This window comes from Procambarus clarkii, chromosome 50 (genome assembly GCF_040958095.1).
Source record: "Procambarus clarkii isolate CNS0578487 chromosome 50, FALCON_Pclarkii_2.0, whole genome shotgun sequence".
In the NCBI taxonomy this organism is placed as follows: Eukaryota; Metazoa; Arthropoda; class Malacostraca; order Decapoda; family Cambaridae; genus Procambarus; species Procambarus clarkii.
Window position 1 is genome coordinate 15,723,636 of NC_091199.1, and position 20,050 is coordinate 15,743,685.

Sequence of the window (20,050 nt, forward strand, 5' to 3'; positions counted from 1 at the left end):
GAAAATAAAATTGAATATTGAAAATAGTGAAAAGCTACTGTACCAAAGCCAAGTACGCTTACCACAAATTTACGGTCTGGTACTAGTACCTGAGTGAAGCTCCTTGGACAGGCCCCCATGAAATGTGACGGTAAAGTGTTGGAGTGTTGATGTTCGGCAGTCCTCCAATGGCAGGTGGCAATGCCTTGTCACATTTACAGAAAAAAAAGAGACTGCTTGTCTGTTTGTCTGTGGTAAGGTAATGGGAAGACACACAAAACACAAAATATAAACAATGAAATTTTAATTACTCTAGAAAACAAGATATGAACAAAGACAATCCCTTGGCTTACATAAAATTCAAAACAAGTCAACAAACAAAACAACATGAATAATTAATAAATATAAAATTTACTCTAATATAAAATGAAGTGCAAGACAATAATGATAATATAATCAGGTGCTGAGAATACTGGCTAAAGCTGCCACCTCCCTTAGTACACGACAGCCAGGGCTTTGTCTACCAGAGAGAGATGTCAACTCCTAAGAGCACAGAGATATTCTGAGGAGTATGGCGTGAGCTGGCCCAAACGTCGACTCAGGTAGGGGGGCGTGAGTGCAGGTGCAGGTGCGGTCGGCGATACACCAGCCAATCAGAAGCAGGCAGGCTGAGAATGGGTAGTTTGCTCGTTGACGACGGGCGGAGGAGCCAGCGTGTCTGGTGGTGCAAGGTACGCTTTGCTTCCTGGGCAAAACGTTTGGCGATACTGGTGAAAGTATCTTCAATATAGTATCTTGTACTTGTAGAATGACGTGAATGATATAGGGAAGAGCAGGCTCAATCTCTCTTGAAAGAGATTATCGTCACAACATATATATATATATATATATATATATATATATATATATATATATATATATATATATATATATATATATATATATATATATATATATGTGTGTGTGTGTGTGTAAATCACGAAAATTAACACGTGATGAAAAATGTGTCAGACAACGGAGGAAGAATTGTAACAGGAATTTCCTTAAATACTTTCGTATTTAATAATACATCTATAGAAGGTGGAGTTACATGTACATAGATTTGGACATATATAGGCAGGAGAGAGGTGAAGTGAAGTGAAGTACAATGATAAATATATGAATGGGTTTGGGTGGGTATAAAATTAGAGTTGCATCCTATGGGCCTAGTGATAATAATAACATAATGGATATTAACACAGTATTAGTGAGACAAATGTGTATCAATGATCCTACTCAAATCGCCTATTAACTGATCAATCAAAACTGGATCTAAATTATAGAAACCATTGCTAATGTTCATATTACATTACCCGTGTATGTAGTCTACCACCACAACACGGGTTGTGGTGGTAGACTACATACACGGGTTGTGGTGGTAGACTACATACACGGGGTTGTGGTGGTAGACTACATACACGGGTTGTGGTGGTAGACTACATACACAGGTTGTGGTGGTAGACTAAATACACGGGTTGTGGTGGTAGACTACATACACGGGGTTGTGGTGGTAGACTACATATACGGGTTGTGGTGGTAGACTATATGCACGGGTTGTGGTGGTAGAGGTAGACTACATACACGGGTTGTGGTGGTAGAGGTAGACTACATACACGGGTTAACATGATGATATGTGGGAAATGAGAGTACACACACACATGATAAAAGGAGTCACATATACTAATTATGTCTTGCAGAAAGGCAATCTGGACTGGGTTCGTGACATCGTCGAGGGCAACCCTACTGACGAGAGAATCATAAACTGTACAAAGGATGAAAAAGATCCTTCTAATCCGGTGGATAAAAAATATCCTTTTTATCTGGTGGAGAATAAAGTACAGAAGGGCGGAGTGGAGGAATATATTCACTACCTGGCCATTCCTAAAGATTACATGAAGATCAGGAGTCTACGACACTTGAGGAAGACTGAGGAAGATCACATAGAGGAAGGAAGGAATGAGGAAGATCACATAAAGGAAGGAAGGAATGAGGAAGATCACATAAAGGAAGGAAGGAATGAGGAAGATCACATAAAGGAAGGAAGGAATGAGGAAGATCACATAAAGGAAGGAAGGAATGAGGAAGATCACATAAAGGAAGGAAGGAATGAAGAAGATCAAAAAAAGGAAGGAAGGAATAAGGAAGATCACATAGAGCTTTTGGAGACAATCCTTGAGGACTCCAAGGTAAGTTGTGAGAGTTACTCCCCCCTTGAGTACAACCTTCCACCACAAGCACTAGAGTTACTCCCCCCTTGAGTACAACCTTCCACCACAAGCACTAGAGTTACTCCCCCCCCCCTTGAGTACAACCTTCCACCACAAGCACTAAAGTTACTCCCCCTTGAGTACAACCTTCCACCACAAGCACTAGAGTTACTCCCCCCCTTGAGTACAACCCTCCACCACAAGCACTAGAGTTACTCCCCCCCTTGAGTACAACCTTCCACCACAAGCACTAGAGTTACTCCCCCCTTGAGTACAACCTTCCACCACAAGCACTAGAGTTTCTCACCCTTTGAGTACAGCCTCCCGCCACAAGCACTAAACTTAGTCCCCCCTTGAGTACAACCCTCCTCTACAAGCACTAGAGTTACTCCCCCCCTTGAGTACAACCTTCCACCACAAGCACTAGAGTTACTCCCCCCCTTGAGTACAACCTCCAACCACAAGCACTAGAGTTACTCCCCCCCTTGAGTACAACCCTCCACAACAAGCACTAGAGTTACTCCCCCCCTTGAGTACAACCCTCCTCTACAAGCACTACAGTTACTCCCCCCTTGAGTACAACCTTCCACCACAAGCACTAGAGTTACTCCCCCCTTGAGTACAACCTTCCTCCACAAGCACTAGAGTTACTCCCCCCCTTGAGTACAACCTTCCACCACAAGCACTAGAGTTACTCCCCCCCTTGAGTACAACCTCCAACCACAAGCACTAGAGTTACTCCCCCCCTTGAGTACAACCCTCCACAACAAGCACTAGAGTTACTCCCCCCCTTGAGTACAACCCTCCTCTACAAGCACTAGAGTTACTCCCCCCTTGAGTACAACCTTCCACCACAAGCACTAGAGTTACTCCCCCCTTGAGTACAACCTTCCTCCACAAGCACTAGAGTTACTCCCCCCTCCTTGAGTACAACCTTCCACCACAAGCACCAGAGTTACTCCCCCTTGAGTACAACATTCCTCCTCAAGCACTAGAGTTACTCCTCCCCCTTGAGTACAACCTTCCACTACAAGCACCAGAGTTACTCCCCCTTGAGTACAACCTTCCACCACAAGCACTAGAGTTACTCCCCCCCTTGAGTATAACATTCCTCCTCAAGCACTAGAGTTACTCCTCCCCCTTGAGTACAACCTTCCACCACAAGCACCAGAGTTACTCCCCCTTGAGTACAACCTTCCACCACAAGCACTAGAGTTACTCCCCCCCTTGAGTACAACCTTCCACTACAAACACTAGAGTTACTCCCCCCCTTGAGTACAACCTTCCACTACAAACACTAGAGTTACTCCCCCCCTTGAGTACAACCTTCCACCACAAGCACTGAAGTTACTCCCCCCCCCTTGAGTACAACCTTCCACTACGAGCACTAGAGTTACTCCCCCTTGAGTACAACCTTCCACTACGAACACTAGAGTTACTCCCCCCTTGAGTACAACCTTCCTCCAAAAGCACAAGAGTTACTCCCCCCTTGAGTACAACCTTCCAACACAAACACTAGAGTTACTCCCCCCCCCTTGAGTACAACCTTCCACCACAAGCACTAGAGATACTCCCCCCCCCCTTGAGTACAACCTTCCACCACAAGCACTAGAGTTACTCCCCCCCCCCCTTGAGTACAACCTTCCACCACAAGCACTAGAGATACTCCCCCCCCCCCCTTGAGTACAACCTTCCACTACGAACACTAGAGTTACTCCCCCCTTGAGTACAACCTTCCACCACAAGCACTAGAGTTACTCCCCCCTTGAGTACAACCTTCCAACACAAACACTAGAGTTACTCCCCCCCCTTGAGTACAACCTTCCACCACAAGCACTAGAGATACTCCCCCCCCCTTGAGTACAACCCTCCACAACAAGCACTAGAGTTACTCCCCCCTTGAGTACAACTTTCCACCACAAGCACTAGAGATACTCCTCCCCCCCTTGAGTACAACCCTCCACCACAAGCACTAGAGTTACTCCCCCTTTGAGTACAACCTTCCACCACAAGCACTAGAGTTACTCCCCCTTGAGTACAACCTTCCTCCACAAGCACTAGAGTTACTCCCCCCTTGAGTACAACCATCCACCAAAAGCACTAGAGTTACTCCCCCCCTTGAGTACAACCTTCCACTACAAGCACTAGAGTTACTCCCCCCCCTTGAGTACAACCTTCCACCACAAGCACTAGAGTTATTTCCCCCCCCTTGAGTACAACCTTCCACCACACGCACTAGAGTTACTCCCCTTCCCTTGAGTACAACCTTCCACCACAAGCACTAGAGTTACTCCCCCCTTGAGTACAACCATCCACCAAAAGCACTAGAGTTACTCCCCCCCTTGAGTACAACCTTCCACTACAAGCACTAGAGTTACTCCCCCCTTGAGTACAACTTTCCACCACAAGCACTAGAGTTACTCCCCCCTTGAGTACAACCTTCCACTACAAGCACTAGAGTTACTCCCCCCTTGAGTACAACTTTCCACCACAAGCACTAGAGTTACTCTCCCCCCTTGAGTACAACCTTCCACCACTAGCACTAGAGTTACTCCCCCTTGAGTACAACCTTCCTCCACAAGCACTAGAGTTACTCCCCCTTGAGTACAACCTTCCTCCACAAGCACTAGAGTTACTCCCCCCCCTGCGTACAACCTTCCACCACTAGCACTAGAGTTACTCCCCCTTGAGTACAACCTTAAACCACAAGCATTCGAGTTACTCCCCCCCCTTGAGTACAACCCTCCACCACAAGGACTAGAGTTACTCCCCCCTCCCTTGAGTACAACCTTCCACTACAAGCACAAGAGTTACTCTCCCCTTGAGCACAACCTTCCACCACAAGCACTAGAGTTACTCCCCCCCTTTGAGTACAACCTTCCACCACAAGCACTAGAGTTACTCTAACCTTCCTTGAGTACAACCTCCATCCACAAGCACTAGAGTTATTCCCCCCCTTTGAGTACAACCTTCCACCACAAGCATTCGAGTTACTCCCCCCCCTTGAGTACAACCTCCATCCACAAGCACTAGAGTTACTCCCCCCCTTTGAGTACAAATTTCCACCACAAGCACTAGAGTTACTCCCCTCTTGAGTACAACCTCCCACCACAAGCAATAGAGTTGCTCCCCCCTAGAGTACAACCTTCCACTACAAGCACTAGAGTTACTCTCCCCTTGAGTACAACCTTCCTTCACAAGCACTAGAGTTACTCCCCCTTGAGTACAATCTTCCACCACAAGCACTCGAGATACTCTCCCCTTGAGTACAACCTTCCTCCACAAGCACTAGAGTTACTTCCCCCTTGAGTACAACCCTCCACAACAAGCACTAGAGTTACTCCCCCCTTGAGTACAACCTCCAACCACACGCACTAGATTTACTCCCCTCCTGAGTACGCCCTTCCTCCACAAGCACTAGAGTTACTCCCCCCTCCTTGAGTACAACCTTCCACCTCAAGCACTAGAGTTACTCCCCTCCTTGAGTACAACCTTCCACCACAAGCACTAGAGCTACTCCCCCTTTGAGTACAACTTTCCACCACATGCACTGAGTTACTCCCATCCCCCTTGAGTACAACCCTCCACCACCAGCACTAGAGTTACTCGTCCCCCTTGAGTACAACCTTCCACTACAAGCACTAGAGTTACTCCCCATTGAGTACAACCTTCATCCACAAGCACTAGAGTTACTCCCACCCTTGAGTACAACCTTCCTTTTTCACAAGCACCTGACCATGAGTACAACCTTCCACCACAAGCACTGAAGTTACTCCCCCCCCCCTTGAGTACAACCTTCCACTACGAGCACTAGAGTTACTCCCCCCTTGAGTACAACCTTTCTCCACAAGCACTAGAGTTACTCCCACCCTTGAGTACAACCCTTCACCACAAGCACTAGAGTTACTCGCCCCCTTTGAGTACAACCTTCTACCACAAGCATTAGAGTTACTCCCCCCCTTGAGTACAACCTTCCACCACAAGCACTAGAGTTACTCCCCCTTGAGTACAACCTCCAACCACAATCACTAGATATACTCCCCTCCTGAGTACAACCTTCCACCACAAGCACTAGAGTTACTTCCCCCTTGAGTACAACCCTCCACAAGCACTAGAGTTACTCTCCCCCTTGAGTACAACCTTCCACCACAAGCACTAGAGTTACTCCCCCCCTTGAGTACAACCTTCCTCCACAAGCACTAGAGTTACTCTTCCCCCCCTTGAGTACAACCTTCCACCACAAGCACTAGAGTTACTTCCCCCTTGAGTACAACCCTCCACAAGCACTAGAGTTACTCTCCCCCTTGAGTACAACCTTCCACCACAAGCACTAGAGTTACTCTTCCCCCTTGAGTACAACCTTCCTCCACAAGCACTAGAGTTACTCTTCCCCCTTGAGTACAACCTCCCACCACAAGCACTAAAGTTACTCCCCCCTTGAGTACAACTTTCCACCACAAGCACTGAATCTACACCACTATTCATTTGCACTTAACTTATAACTGTGGTTAACTCATTGATAACTGTATAGAACTCATATATAAACATGTGTGTGTGTCCTGCAGGTAGTGACCAGGGAGAGGTGTGGTGTCTAACATGTGTGTCCTGCAGGTAGTGACCAGGGAGAGGTGTGGTGTCTAACATGTGTGTGTGTCCTGCAGGTAGTGACCAGGGAGAGGTGTGGTGTCTAACATGTGTGTGTGTCCTGCAGGTAGTGACCAGGGAGAGGTGTGGAGTCTAACATGTGTGTCCTGCAGGTAGTGACCAGGGAGAGGTGTGGTGTCTAACATGTGTGTGTCCTGCAGGTAGTGACCAGGGAGAGGTGTGGTGTCTAACATGTGTGTCTCCTGCAGGTAGTGACCAGGGAGAGGTGTGGTGTCTAACATGTGTGTGTCTCCTGCAGGTAGTGACCAGGGAGAGGTGTGGTGTCTAACATGTGTGTGTCCTGCAGGTAGTGACCAGGGAGAGGTGTGGTGTCTAACATGTGTGTGTCCTGCAGGTAGTGACCAGGGAGAGGTGTGGTGTCTAACATGTGTGTGTGTCCTGCAGGTAGTGACCAGGGAGTGGTGTGGTGTCTAACATGTGTGTCTCCTGCAGGTAGTGACCAGGGAGAGGTGTGGTGTCTAACATGTGTGTGTGTCCTGCAGGTAGTGACCAGGGAGAGGTGTGGAGTCTAACATGTGTGTCCTGCAGGTAGTGACCAGGGAGAGGTGTGGTGTCTAACGTGTGTGTGTCCTGCAGGTAGTGACCAGGGAGTGGTGTGGTGTCTAACATGTGTGTCTCCTGCAGGTAGTGACCAGGGAGAGGTGTGGTGTCTAACATGTGTGTGTGTCCTGCAGGTAGTGACCAGGGAGAGGTGTGGTGTCTAACATGTGTGTGTGTCCTGCAGGTAGTGACCAGGGAGAGGTGTGGTGTCTAACATGTGTGTGTCTCCTGCAGTTAGTGACCAGGGAGAGGTGTGGTGTCTAACATGTGTGTCCTGCAGGTAGTGACCAGGGAGAGGTGTGGTGTCTAACATGTGTGTGTGTTCTGCAGGTAGTGACCAGGGAGAGGTGTGGTGTCTAACATGTGTGTCCTGCAGGTAGTGACCAGGGAGAGGTGTGGTGTCTAACATGTGTGTCCTGCAGGTAGTGACCAGGGAGAGGTGTGGTGTCTAACATGTGTGTGTCCTGCAGGTAGTGACCAGGGAGAGGTGTGGTGTCTAACATGTGTGTCCTGCAGGTAGTGACCAGGGAGAGGTGTGGTGTGGTGTCTAACATGTGTGTCCTGCAGGTAGTGACCAGGGGAGAGGTGTGGTGTCTAACATGTGTGTGTGTCCTGCAGGTAGTGACCAGGGAGAGGTGTGGTGTCTAACATGTGTGTGTCCTGCAGGTAGTGACCAGGGAGAGTTGTGGTGTGGTGTCTAACATGTGTGTCCTGCAGGTAGTGACCAGGGAGAGGTGTGGTGTCTAACATGTGTGTGTCCTGCAGGTAGTGACCAGGGAGAGGTGTGGTGTCTAACATGTGTGTGTCCTGCAGGTAGTGACCAGGGAGAGGTGTGGTGTCTAACATGTGTGTGTCCTGCAGGTAGTGACCAGGGAGAGGTGTGGTGTCTAACATGTGTGTGTCCTGCAGGTAGTGACCAGGGAGAGGTGTGGTGTCTAACATGTGTGTGTCCTGCAGGTAGTGACCAGGGAGAGGTGTGGTGTCTAACATGTGTGTGTCCTGCAGGTAGTGACCAGGGAGAGGTGTGGTGTCTAACATGTGTGTGTCCTGCAGGTAGTGACCAGGGAGAGGTGTGGTGTCTAACATGTGTGTGTCCTGCAGGTAGTGACCAGGGAGAGGTGTGGTGTCTAACATGTGTGTGTGACCTGCAGGTAGTGACCAGGGGAGAGGTGTGGTGTCTAACATGTGTGTGTCCTGCAGGTAGTGACCAGGGAGAGGTGTGGTGTCTAACATGTGTGTGTCCTGCAGGTAGTGACCAGGGAGAGGTGTGGTGTCTAACATGTGTGTGTCCTGCAGGTAGTGACCAGGGAGAGGTGTGGTGTCTAACATGTGTGTGTCCTGCAGGTAGTGACCAGGGAGAGGTGTGGTGTCTAACATGTGTGTGTCCTGCAGGTAGTGACCAGGGAGAGGTGTGGTGTCTAACATGTGTGTGTGACCTGCAGGTAGTGACCAGGGGAGAGGTGTGGTGTCTAACATGTGTGTGTCCTGCAGGTAGTGACCAGGGAGAGGTGTGGTGTGGTGTCTAACATGTGTGTGTGTCCTGCAGGTAGTGACCAGGGAGAGGTGTGGTGTCTAACATGTGTGTGTGTCCTGCAGGTAGTGACCAGGGAGAGGTGTGGTGTGGTGTCTAACATGTGTGTGTCCTGCAGGTAGTGACCAGGGAGAGGTGTGGTGTCTAACATGTGTGTGTCCTGCAGGTAGTGACCAGGGAGAGGTGTGGTGTCTAACATGTGTGTGTCCTGCAGGTAGTGACCAGGGAGAGGTGTGGTGTGGTGTCTAACATGTGTGTGTCCTGCAGGTAGTGACCAGGGAGAGGTGTGGTGTCTAACATGTGTGTGTCCTGCAGGTAGTGACCAGGGAGAGGTGTGGTGTCTAACATGTGTGTGTCCTGCAGGTAGTGACCAGGGAGAGGTGTGGTGTCTAACATGTGTGTGTCCTGCAGGTAGTGACCAGGGAGAGGTGTGGTGTGGTGTCTAACATGTGTGTGTCCTGCAGGTAGTGACCAGGGAGAGGTGTGGTGTCTAACATGTGTGTGTCCTGCAGGTAGTGACCAGGGAGAGGTGTGGTGTCTAACATGTGTGTGTCCTGCAGGTAGTGACCAGGGAGAGGTGTGGTGTCTAACATGTGTGTGTCCTGCAGGTAGTGACCAGGGAGAGGTGTGGTGTCTAACATGTGTGTGTCCTGCAGGTAGTGACCAGGGGAGAGGTGTGGTGTGGTGTCTAACATGTGTGTGTGTCCTGCAGGTAGTGACCAGGGAGAGGTGTGGTGTCTAACATGTGTGTGTGTCCTGCAGGTAGTGACCAGGGAGAGGTGTGGTGTCTAACATGTGTGTGTCCTGCAGGTAGTGACCAGGGAGAGGTGTGGTGTCTAACATGTGTGTGTGTCCTGCAGGTAGTGACCAGGGGAGAGGTGTGGTGTCTAACATGTGTGTGTCCTGCAGGTAGTGACCAGGGAGAGGTGTTGTGTCTAACATGTGTGTGTGTCCTGCAGGTAGTGACCAGGGAGAGGTGTGGTGTCTAACATGTGTGTGTCCTGCAGGTAGTGACCAGGGAGAGGTGTGGTGTCTAACATGTGTGTGTGTCCTGCAGGTAGTGACCAGGGGAGAGGTGTGGTGTCTAACATGTGTGTGTCCTGCAGGTAGTGACCAGGGAGAGGTGTTGTGTCTAACATGTGTGTGTCTCCTGCAGGTAGTGACCAGGGAGAGGTGTGGTGTCTAACATGTGTGTGTCCTGCAGGTAGTGACCAGGGGAGAGGTGTGGTGTCTAACATGTGTGTGTCCTGCAGGTAGTGACCAGGGGAGAGGTGTGGTGTCTAACATGTGTGTGTGTCCTGCAGGTAGTGACCAGGGGAGAGGTGTGGTGTCTAACATGTGTGTGTCCTGCAGGTAGTGACCAGGGAGAGGTGTGGTGTCTAACATGTGTGTGTCTCCCGCAGAAAAAGTTTAAGGAGTTTGGCATCCCGGGCGAGAAGCTGCACATCTACATCAAGTACCCGCCGGCAGACTGGTTCCTCCACGTCCACTTCCACGCAATATATCTCACTCCAGGTAATTGGCTACAACTATAGGGAGCCGGTCGGCCGAGCGGACAGCACGCTGGACTTGTGATCCTGTGGTCCTGGGTTCGATCCCAGGCACCGGCGAGAAACAATGGGCAGAGTTTCTTTCACCCTATGCCCCTGTTACCTAGCAGTAAAATAGGTACCTGGGTGTTAGTCAGCTGTCACGGGCTGCTTCCTGGGGGTGGAGGCCTGGTCGAGGACCGGGCCGCGGGGACACTAAAACCCCGAAATCATCTCAAGATAACCTCAAGATACTCTGTCGATACAAATTATAATACTCCCATCTGTTGACTGTGTGCATGACTGCTGACTGCTACACCCCATCTGTTGACTGTGTGCATGACTGCTGACTGCTACACCCCATCTGTTGACTGTGTGCATGACTGCTGACGGTTACATTCCAGGTGTTGACTGTGTGACTGTTGGATGCTACATTCCCAGCTGTTGACTGTATGACTGCTGACAGCTACACCCCGAGCTGTTGACTGTGTGCATGAATGCTTACATCTACACCTCCAGCTGTTGAATGTTTGCATGACTGCTAACAGCTACACCAACAGCTGTTGAATGTGTGCATGACTGATGACTGCTACACCCCAGCTGTTGACTGTGTGCATGACTGCTGACTGCTACACCTCCAGAAGTTGAATGTTTGCATGACTGCTGACAGCTACACCTCCAGCTGTTAACCGTGTGCATGACTGCTGACAGCTACACCAACAGCTGTTGAATGTGTGCATGACTGATGACTGCTACACCCCAGCTGTTGACTGTGTGCATGACTGCTGACTGCTACACCTCCAGAAGTTGAATGTTTGCATGACTGCTGACAGCTACACCTCCAGCTGTTAACCGTGTGCATGACTGCTGACAGCTACACCAACAGCTGTTGAATGTGTGCATGACTGATGACTGCTACACCCCAGCTGTTGACTGTGTGCATGACTGCTGACTGCTACTCCCCAGCTGTTGACTGTGTGCATGACTGCTGACTGCTACTCCCCAGCTGTTGACTGTGTGCATGACTGTGTTACGGCCCTACTGGGACGCAACCGGGTTCTTCTCAGATGGTAGTAGAGTTTGGGTATCCGGCCCCAAGTTAGTAGAGGCTTCAAGGGGGTGTGTTCCGTAACGCAAGTTAAATTAAAGGGGGAGGGATACAAATGTTCCAATTTATATATATATATTTACCACCACCATAAATAAATATCAGTCACACACGGGGATTATAACTACACTATTATGTACAGGTTCGTCTTCCTCCGAAGACACTGGATTCTCGACGGTGCTCACTCTGGGAAGGCCCAATTTCTTCTTCCGTGGCCCACGATGAATCCACTATGATTCTATAACGAATCTACCCTGGCCACATGCCAGCCATATCACAGTCCCACTGGGTGCTTCGTCGTGGAGGCCTTCAACCACAATCCAGCCTGTAGCTGGCAGGTACCGATCAGCTCCGCTGTGTAGGCCACTCCACGACCGATACTAGGGTTGCGAGCCCTAGGCAGGAGCCTCGTGTGATCCCGCTGATCACTCTCCTCACTAAGCACCACAGTGGCTAGTCTCTTCCACCAGCAAGCCCCGGATAAGGCGATTCCCAACACTGCCACACCACAGGCAGGCTAATACTCCCAACAGAGTTCGTCTGGGGGTGACTCACAGCTTCTTCAAAGCAGACTGGGGAAGAGGCCTTGGCTGCCTTGGGTAGACTGATCCATCATCCAACACAGCAGTCCCAGGTCGACTCTGCAATCAGACACGTTATTAATACTGGGACGCTCTAGGGAACCTCACTTACAAGCTTAGACACAAACGTCCACCTCTTCACTCCATAGATGGCGTTGCTGTCTAAGCGCCACCTCACCAGAGGTCAGCAGCGGCCATTCCACGAGCCAATTAAGACGGGAATCCAGCACGTATTGCCGGCGTCTCTCGTCATCACTAGATGGCGTCGTCCATTTGGAGGGGGTTTCGGGAGCGGACTCACAGATGGCGTTGTTGTCACTGCTCCGTGCTCCGATGCTGGACTCGGGTCCGTAACAGACTGCTAACTGTTATACATCAGCTGTTGACTGTGTAAATAAATGATGACTGCTACACCCAAGCTGTTGTCTGTATGCATGAATGCTGACAGCTACACCCCAACTGTTGACTGTGTGCGTGAGTGCTACACCCCCAGCTGTTGACTGTGAGACTGCTGACAGCTACACCCCCAACTGTTGACTGTGAAACTGCTGACAGCTACACCCCAGCTGTGGACTGTGTGACTGAGTACTGCTACACCCCCAGCTGTTGACTGTGTGACTGCTGACTGTTACACCCCAGCTGTTGACTGTGTGTGTGACTGCTGTCAGCTACACCCCAACTGTTGACTGTGTGCATGACTGCTGACAGCTACACTCCAGCTGTTGACTGTGTGCATGACTGCTGACTGCTACACCCCAGCTGTTTACTGTGTGCATGACTGTTGACAGCTAAACCCCAGCTGTTGACTGTGTGCATGACTGCTGACAGCTACACCCCCTGCTGTTGACTGTGTGCATGACTGCTGACAGCTACACCTCCAGCTGTTGACAGTGTCCGTGACTGTTGACAGCTAAACCCCAGCTGTTGACTGTGCATGAATGCTGACTGCTACACCCCCAGCTGTTGAATGTGTGACTGCTGACAGCTACACCCCCAGATGTTTACTGTGTGCATGACTGCTGACAGCTACACCCCAGTTGTTGACTGTGTACATGACTGCTGAAATCTACACCCCCAGCTGTTGACTGTGTGCTTGACTGCTGACAGCAACACCCCTTCCTGTTGACAATGTGCATGACTGCTGACAGCTACACCAACAGCTGTTGACTGTGTGTATGACTGCTGACAGCTACACCTCCAGCTGTTGACTGTGTGCATGACTGCTGACAGCGACACCCCCAGCTGTTAACTGTGTGTATGTGAGACTGCTGACTGCTACACCTCTAGTTGTTGACTGTGTGCATGACTGCTGACTGCTACACCTCAGCAGTTGACTGTGTGCATGACTGCTGACAGCTACACCTCAGGTGTTGATTGTGTGTGTGTGACTGCTGTCTGTTACACCCCTTCTGTTGACAGCATGCACGACTGCTGATAGCTACACCCCCAGCTGTTGACTGTGTGACTGCTGACAGTTACACCCCAGCTGTTGACTGTGTGCATGACTGCTGAAAGCTACACCTCCAACTGTTGACTGTGTGCATGACAGCTGACAGCTACACCTCCAACTGTTGACAGTGTGCATGACTGCTGACAGCTACACCTCAGGTGTTGATTGTGTGTGTGTGACTGCTGACAGCTACACCAAAGCTTTTGACTGTGTGCATGACTGTTTACTGTTACACCCAAAGCTGTTGACTGTGTGCATGATTGCTGACAGCTACACCCCAGCTGTTGAATGTGTGCATGACTGCTGACAGCTATACCTCTAGCTGTTGACTGCGTGTGTGACTGCTGACTGCTACACCCCAGGTGTTGACTGTGTGCATGACTGCTGACTGCTACACCCCAGCTGTTGAATGTGTGCATTACTGCTGACAGCTACACCCCAGCTGTTGACTGTGTGCATGACTACTCACAGCTACACCCCAAATGTTGACACAATGCATGACTGCTTACTGCTACATCCCAGCTGTTGACTGTGAGCGTTACTGCTGACAGCTACACCCCAGCTGTTGACTGTGTGCATGACTGCTGACAGTTACAACTCCGGCTGTTGACTCTGTGCATTACTGCTGACAGCTACATTCCCAGCTGTTAACTGTGTGTGTGTGTGTGACTGCTGAGTGCTACACCTCCAGCTGTTGACTGTGTGCATGACTGCTGACTGCTACACCTCAGCTGTTGACTGTGTGCATGACTGCTGAAAGCTACACCCCAGATGTTGACTGTGTGCATGACTGCTGACTGCAACTCCCCAGCTATTGACTGTGTGTGTGTGACTGTTGACTGCTACACCCCTTCTGTTGACAGCGTTCACGACTGCTGATAGCTACACCCCCAGCTGTTGACTGTGTGAATGCTGATAGCTACACCCCAGCTGTTGACTGTGTGCATGACTGCTGACAGCTACACATCCAGCTGTTGACAGCGTGCATGACTGCTGACAGCTACATCCCATGTGTTGAATGTGTGCATGACTGCTGACTGCTACACCCCAGCTGTTGATTGTGAGCGTGACTGCTGATAGCTTCACCTCCAGCTGTTGACCGTGTGCATGACTGCTGACAGCTACATCCCAGTTGTTGAATGTTTGCATGACTGCTAACAGCAACACCTCCAGCTGTTGACTGTGTGCATGACTGCTGACAGCTACACCCTAGTTGTTGACTGTGTGCATGACTGCTGACTGCTACACCCCAGCTGTTGGCTGTGTGCATGACTGCTGACTGCTACACCCCCAGCTGTTTAATGTGTGACTGCTGACAGCTACATCCCCAGCTGTTCACTGTGTACATGACTGCAGACACCTACACCCCCAGCTGTTGACTGTGTGCATGACTGCTGACAGTTACACCTCCAGCTGTTTACAGTGTGCATGATTACTGACAGCTATCGCCCAGGTGTTGACTGTGTGTGCATGACTGCTGACTGCTACACCCCCAGCTGTTGAATGTGTGACTGCTGACAGCTACATCCCAGCTGTTGACTGTGTGTGTTAGACTGCTGACAGCTACACCCCAGCTGTTGACTGTGTGAATGACTGCTGATAGGTACACCTGCAGCTGCTGACTGTGTGTGTTAGACTGCTGACGGCTACACCCTAGCTGTTGACTTTGAACGTTACTGATGACAGCTACACCCCAAGTGTTGACTGTGTGCATGACTGCTGACAGCTACACCCCCAGATGTTGACTCTGTGTGTGCATGACTGCTGACAGCTACGCGCCAGCTGTTGACTGTGTTCATGATTTTTCACAGCTATACCCCAGCTGTTGTCAGTGTGCATGACTGCTGACAACTACTCCCCAGCTGTTGACAGTGTGCATGACTTCTGACTGCTACACCCCAGCTGTTGACCGTGTGCATGACTGCTGAGAGCTACACCCCAGCTGTTGGCTGTGTGCATGACTGCTGACATTTACACCCCAGCTGTTGACTGTGTGCATGACTGCAGACAGCTTCATCTCCAGCTGTTGACTTTGTGCGTGACTGCTGACAGCTACACCCCAGATGTTGACTGTGTGCATGACTGCTGACAGCTACTCCCCAGCTGTTGAATGTGTGTGTGTGTGACTGCTGACTGCTACAACCAAGCTGTTGACAGCGTGCATGACTGCTGAGAGCTACACCCCAGCTGTTGACTGTGTGCATGACTGCTGAGAGTTACACCTCCAGCTCTTCACAATGTGCATGACTGCTGACAGATACACCCCAGATGCTGAATGTGCGCAATAATGCTGACAGCTACACCTCCAGCTGTTGACAGTGAGCATGACTGCTGACTGCTACACCCCCAGCTGTTGACTATGTGACTTCTGACAGCTACACCTCCAGCTGTTGACTGTGTGCATGACTGCTGATAGCTACACCTCCTGCTGTTGACAGTGTGCATGACTTTTGACTGCTACACCCCCAGCTGTTGACGGTGTGATTGCTGACACCTACACCCCAGCTGTTGAAAGTGTGACTGCTGACAGCTACACCCCAGCTTTTGACTGCGTTCATGACTGCTGACTGCTTCATCCCAGCTGTTGACTGAGTGTGTGATTGATATCAGCTATACTCCAGCTGTTGACTGTGTAAATAAATGATGACTGCTACACCCAAGCTGTTGTCTGTATGCATGAATGCTGACAGCTACACCCCAACTGTTGACTGTGTGCGTGAGCGCTACACCCCCAGCTGTTGACTGTGAGACTGCTGACATCTACACCCCCCAACTGTTGACTGTGAGACTGCTGACAGCTACACCCCAGCTGTGGACTGTGTGACTGAGTACTGCTACACCCCCAGCTGTTGACTGTGTGACTGCTGACTGTTACACCCCAGCTGTTGACTGTGTGTGTGACTGCTGTCAGCTACACCCCAACTGTTGACTGTGTGCATGACTGCTGACAGCTACACTCCAGCTGTTGACTGTGTGCATGACTGCTGACTGCTACACCCCAGCTGTTTACTGTGTGCATGACTGTTGACAGCTAAACCCCAGCTGTTGACTGTGTGCATGACTGCTGACAGCTACACCCCCTGCTGTTGACTGTGTGCATGACTGCTGACAGCTACACCTCCAGCTGTTGACAGTGTCCGTGACTGTTGACAGCTAAACCCCAGCTGTTGACTGTGCATGAATGCTGACTGCTACACCCCCAGCTGTTGAATGTGTGACTGCTGACAGCTACACCCCCAGATGTTTACTGTGTGCATGACTGCTGACAGCTACACCCCAGTTGTTGACTGTGTACATGACTGCTGAAATCTACACCCCCAGCTGTTGACTGTGTGCTTGACTGCTGACAGCAACACCCCTTCCTGTTGACAATGTGCATGACTGCTGACTGCTACACCAACAGCTGTTGACTGTGTGTATGACTGCTGACAGCTACACCTCCAGCTGTTGACTGTGTGCATGACTGCTGACAGCGACACCCCCAGCTGTTAACTGTGTGTATGTGAGACTGCTGACTGCTACACCTCTAGTTGTTGACTGTGTGCATGACTGCTGACTGCTACACCTCAGCAGTTGACTGTGTGCATGACTGCTGACAGCTACACCTCAGGTGTTGATTGTGTGTGTGTGACTGCTGTCTGTTACACCCCTTCTGTTGACAGCATGCACGACTGCTGATAGCTACACCCCCAGCTGTTGACTGTGTGACTGCTGACAGTTACACCCCAGCTGTTGACTGTGTGCATGACTGCTGAAAGCTACACCTCCAACTGTTGACTGTGTGCATGACAGCTGACAGCTACACCTCCAACTGTTGACAGTGTGCATGACTGCTGACAGCTACACCTCAGGTGTTGATTGTGTGTGTGTGACTGCTGACAGCTACACCAAAGCTTTTGACTGTGTGCATGACTGTTTACTGTTACACCCAAAGCTGTTGACTGTGTGCATGATTGCTGACAGCTACACCCCAGCTGTTGAATGTGTGCATGACTGCTGACAGCTATACCTCTAGCTGTTGACTGCGTGTGTGACTGCTGACTGCTACACCCCAGGTGTTGACTGTGTGCATGACTGCTGACTGCTACACCCCAGCTGTTGAATGTGTGCATTACTGCTGACAGCTACACCCCAGCTGTTGACTGTGTGCATGACTACTCACAGCTACACCCCAAATGTTGACACAATGCATGACTGCTTACTGCTACATCCCAGCTGTTGACTGTGAGCGTTACTGCTGACAGCTATACCCCAGCTGTTGACTGTGTGCATGACTGCTGACAGTTACAACTCCGGCTGTTGACTCTGTGCATTACTGCTGACAGCTACATTCCCAGCTGTTAACTGTGTGTGTGTGTGTGACTGCTGAGTGCTACACCTCCAGCTGTTGACTGTGTGCATGACTGCTGACTGCTACACCTCAGCTGTTGACTGTGTGCATGACTGCTGAAAGCTACACCCCAGATGTTGACTGTGTGCATGACTGCTGACTGCTACTCCCCAGCTATTGACTGTGTGTGTGTGACTGTTGACTGCTACACCCCTTCTGTTGACAGCGTTCACGACTGCTGATAGCTACACCCCCAGCTGTTGACTGTGTGAATGCTGATAGCTACACCCCAGCTGTTGACTGTGTGCATGACTGCTGACAGCTACACATTCAGCTGTTGACAGCGTGCATGACTGCTGACAGCTACATCCCATGTGTTGAATGTGTGCATGACTGCTGACTGCTACACCCCAGCTGTTGATTGTGAGCGTGACTGCTGATAGCTTCACCTCCAGCTGTTGACCGTGTGCATGACTGCTGACAGCTACATCCCAGTTGTTGAATGTTTGCATGACTGCTAACAGCAACACCTCCAGCTGTTGACTGTGTGCATGACTGCTGACAGCTACACCCTAGTTGTTGACTGTGTGCATGACTGCTGACTGCTACACCCCAGCTGTTGGCTGTGTGCATGACTGCTGACTGCTACACCCCCAGCTGTTTAATGTGTGACTGCTGACAGCTACATCCCCAGCTGTTCACTGTGTACATGACTGCAGACACCTACACCCCCAGCTGTTGACTGTGTGCATGACTGCTGACAGTTACACCTCCAGCTGTTTACAGTGTGCATGATTACTGACAGCTATCGCCCAGGTGTTGACTGTGTGTGCATGACTGCTGACTGCTACACCCCCAGCTGTTGAATGTGTGACTGCTGACAGCTACATCCCAGCTGTTGACTGTGTGTGTTAGACTGCTGACAGCTACACCCCAGCTGTTGACTGTGTGAATGACTGCTGATAGGTACACCTGCAGCTGTTGACTGTGTGTGTTAGACTGCTGACGGCTACACCCTAGCTGTTGACTTTGAACGTTACTGATGACAGCTACACCCCAAGTGTTGACTGTGTGCATGACTGCTGACAGCTACACCCCCAGATGTTGACTCTGTGTGTGCATGACTGCTGACAGCTACGCGCCAGCTGTTGACTGTGTTCATGATTTTTCACAGCTATACCCCAGCTGTTGTCAGTGTGCATGACTGCTGACAACTCCTCCCAGGCTGTTGACAGTGTGCATGACTTCTGACTGCTACACCCCAGCTGTTGACCGTGTGCATGACTGCTGAGAGCTACACCCCAGCTGTTGGCTGTGTGCATGACTGCTGACATTTACACCCCAGCTGTTGACTGTGTGCATGACTGCAGACAGCTTCATCTCCAGCTGTTGACTTTGTGCGTGACTGCTGACAGCTACACCCCAGATGTTGACTGTGTGCATGACTGCTGACAGCTACTCCCCAGCTGTTGAATGTGTGTGTGTGTGACTGCTGACTGCTACAACCAAGCTGTTGACAGCGTGCATGACTGCTGAGAGCTACACCCCAGCTGTTGACTGTGTGCATGACTGCTGAGAGTTACACCTCCAGCTCTTCACATTGTGCATGACTGCTGACAGATACACCCCAGATGCTGAATGTGCGCAATAATGCTGACAGCTACACCTCCAGCTGTTGACAGTGAGCATGACTGCTGACTGCTACACCCCCAGCTGTTGACTATGTGACTTCTGACAGCTACACCTCCAGCTGTTGACTGTGTGCATGACTGCTGATAGCTACACCTCCTGCTGTTGACAGTGTGCATGACTTTTGACTGCTACACCCAAGCTGTTGACAGTGAGCATGACTGCTGACTGCTACACCCCCAGCTGTTGACGGTGTGATTGCTGACACCTACACCCCAGCTGTTGAAAGTGTGACTGCTGACAGCTACACCCCAGCTTTTGACTGCGTTCATGACTGCTGACTGCTTCATCCCAGCTGTTGACTGAGTGTGTGACTGATATCAGCTATACTCCAGCTGTTGACTGTGTACATGACTGCTGACAGCTACACCTCCAGCTGTTGACAGTGTGCATGACTGCTGA

The 20,050-nt window shown here is 50.4% G+C and overlaps 1 protein-coding gene across 2 annotated transcripts in view; it reads left to right on the forward strand.

Annotated features, from left to right (window-relative positions):
• The window catches only part of LOC138351616 (uncharacterized), a 75,989-nt gene that overhangs the window by 32,105 nt on the left and 23,834 nt on the right, over positions 1–20,050 (forward strand). For both annotated transcript variants that reach the window (XM_069303597.1, XM_069303596.1), the window contains exons 4-5: positions 1,716–2,204; positions 10,365–10,476. In XM_069303597.1, coding sequence (XP_069159698.1) covers positions 1,716–2,204; positions 10,365–10,476 — 601 coding nt within the window. The remainder of the gene's footprint in view (positions 1–1,715; positions 2,205–10,364; positions 10,477–20,050) is intronic.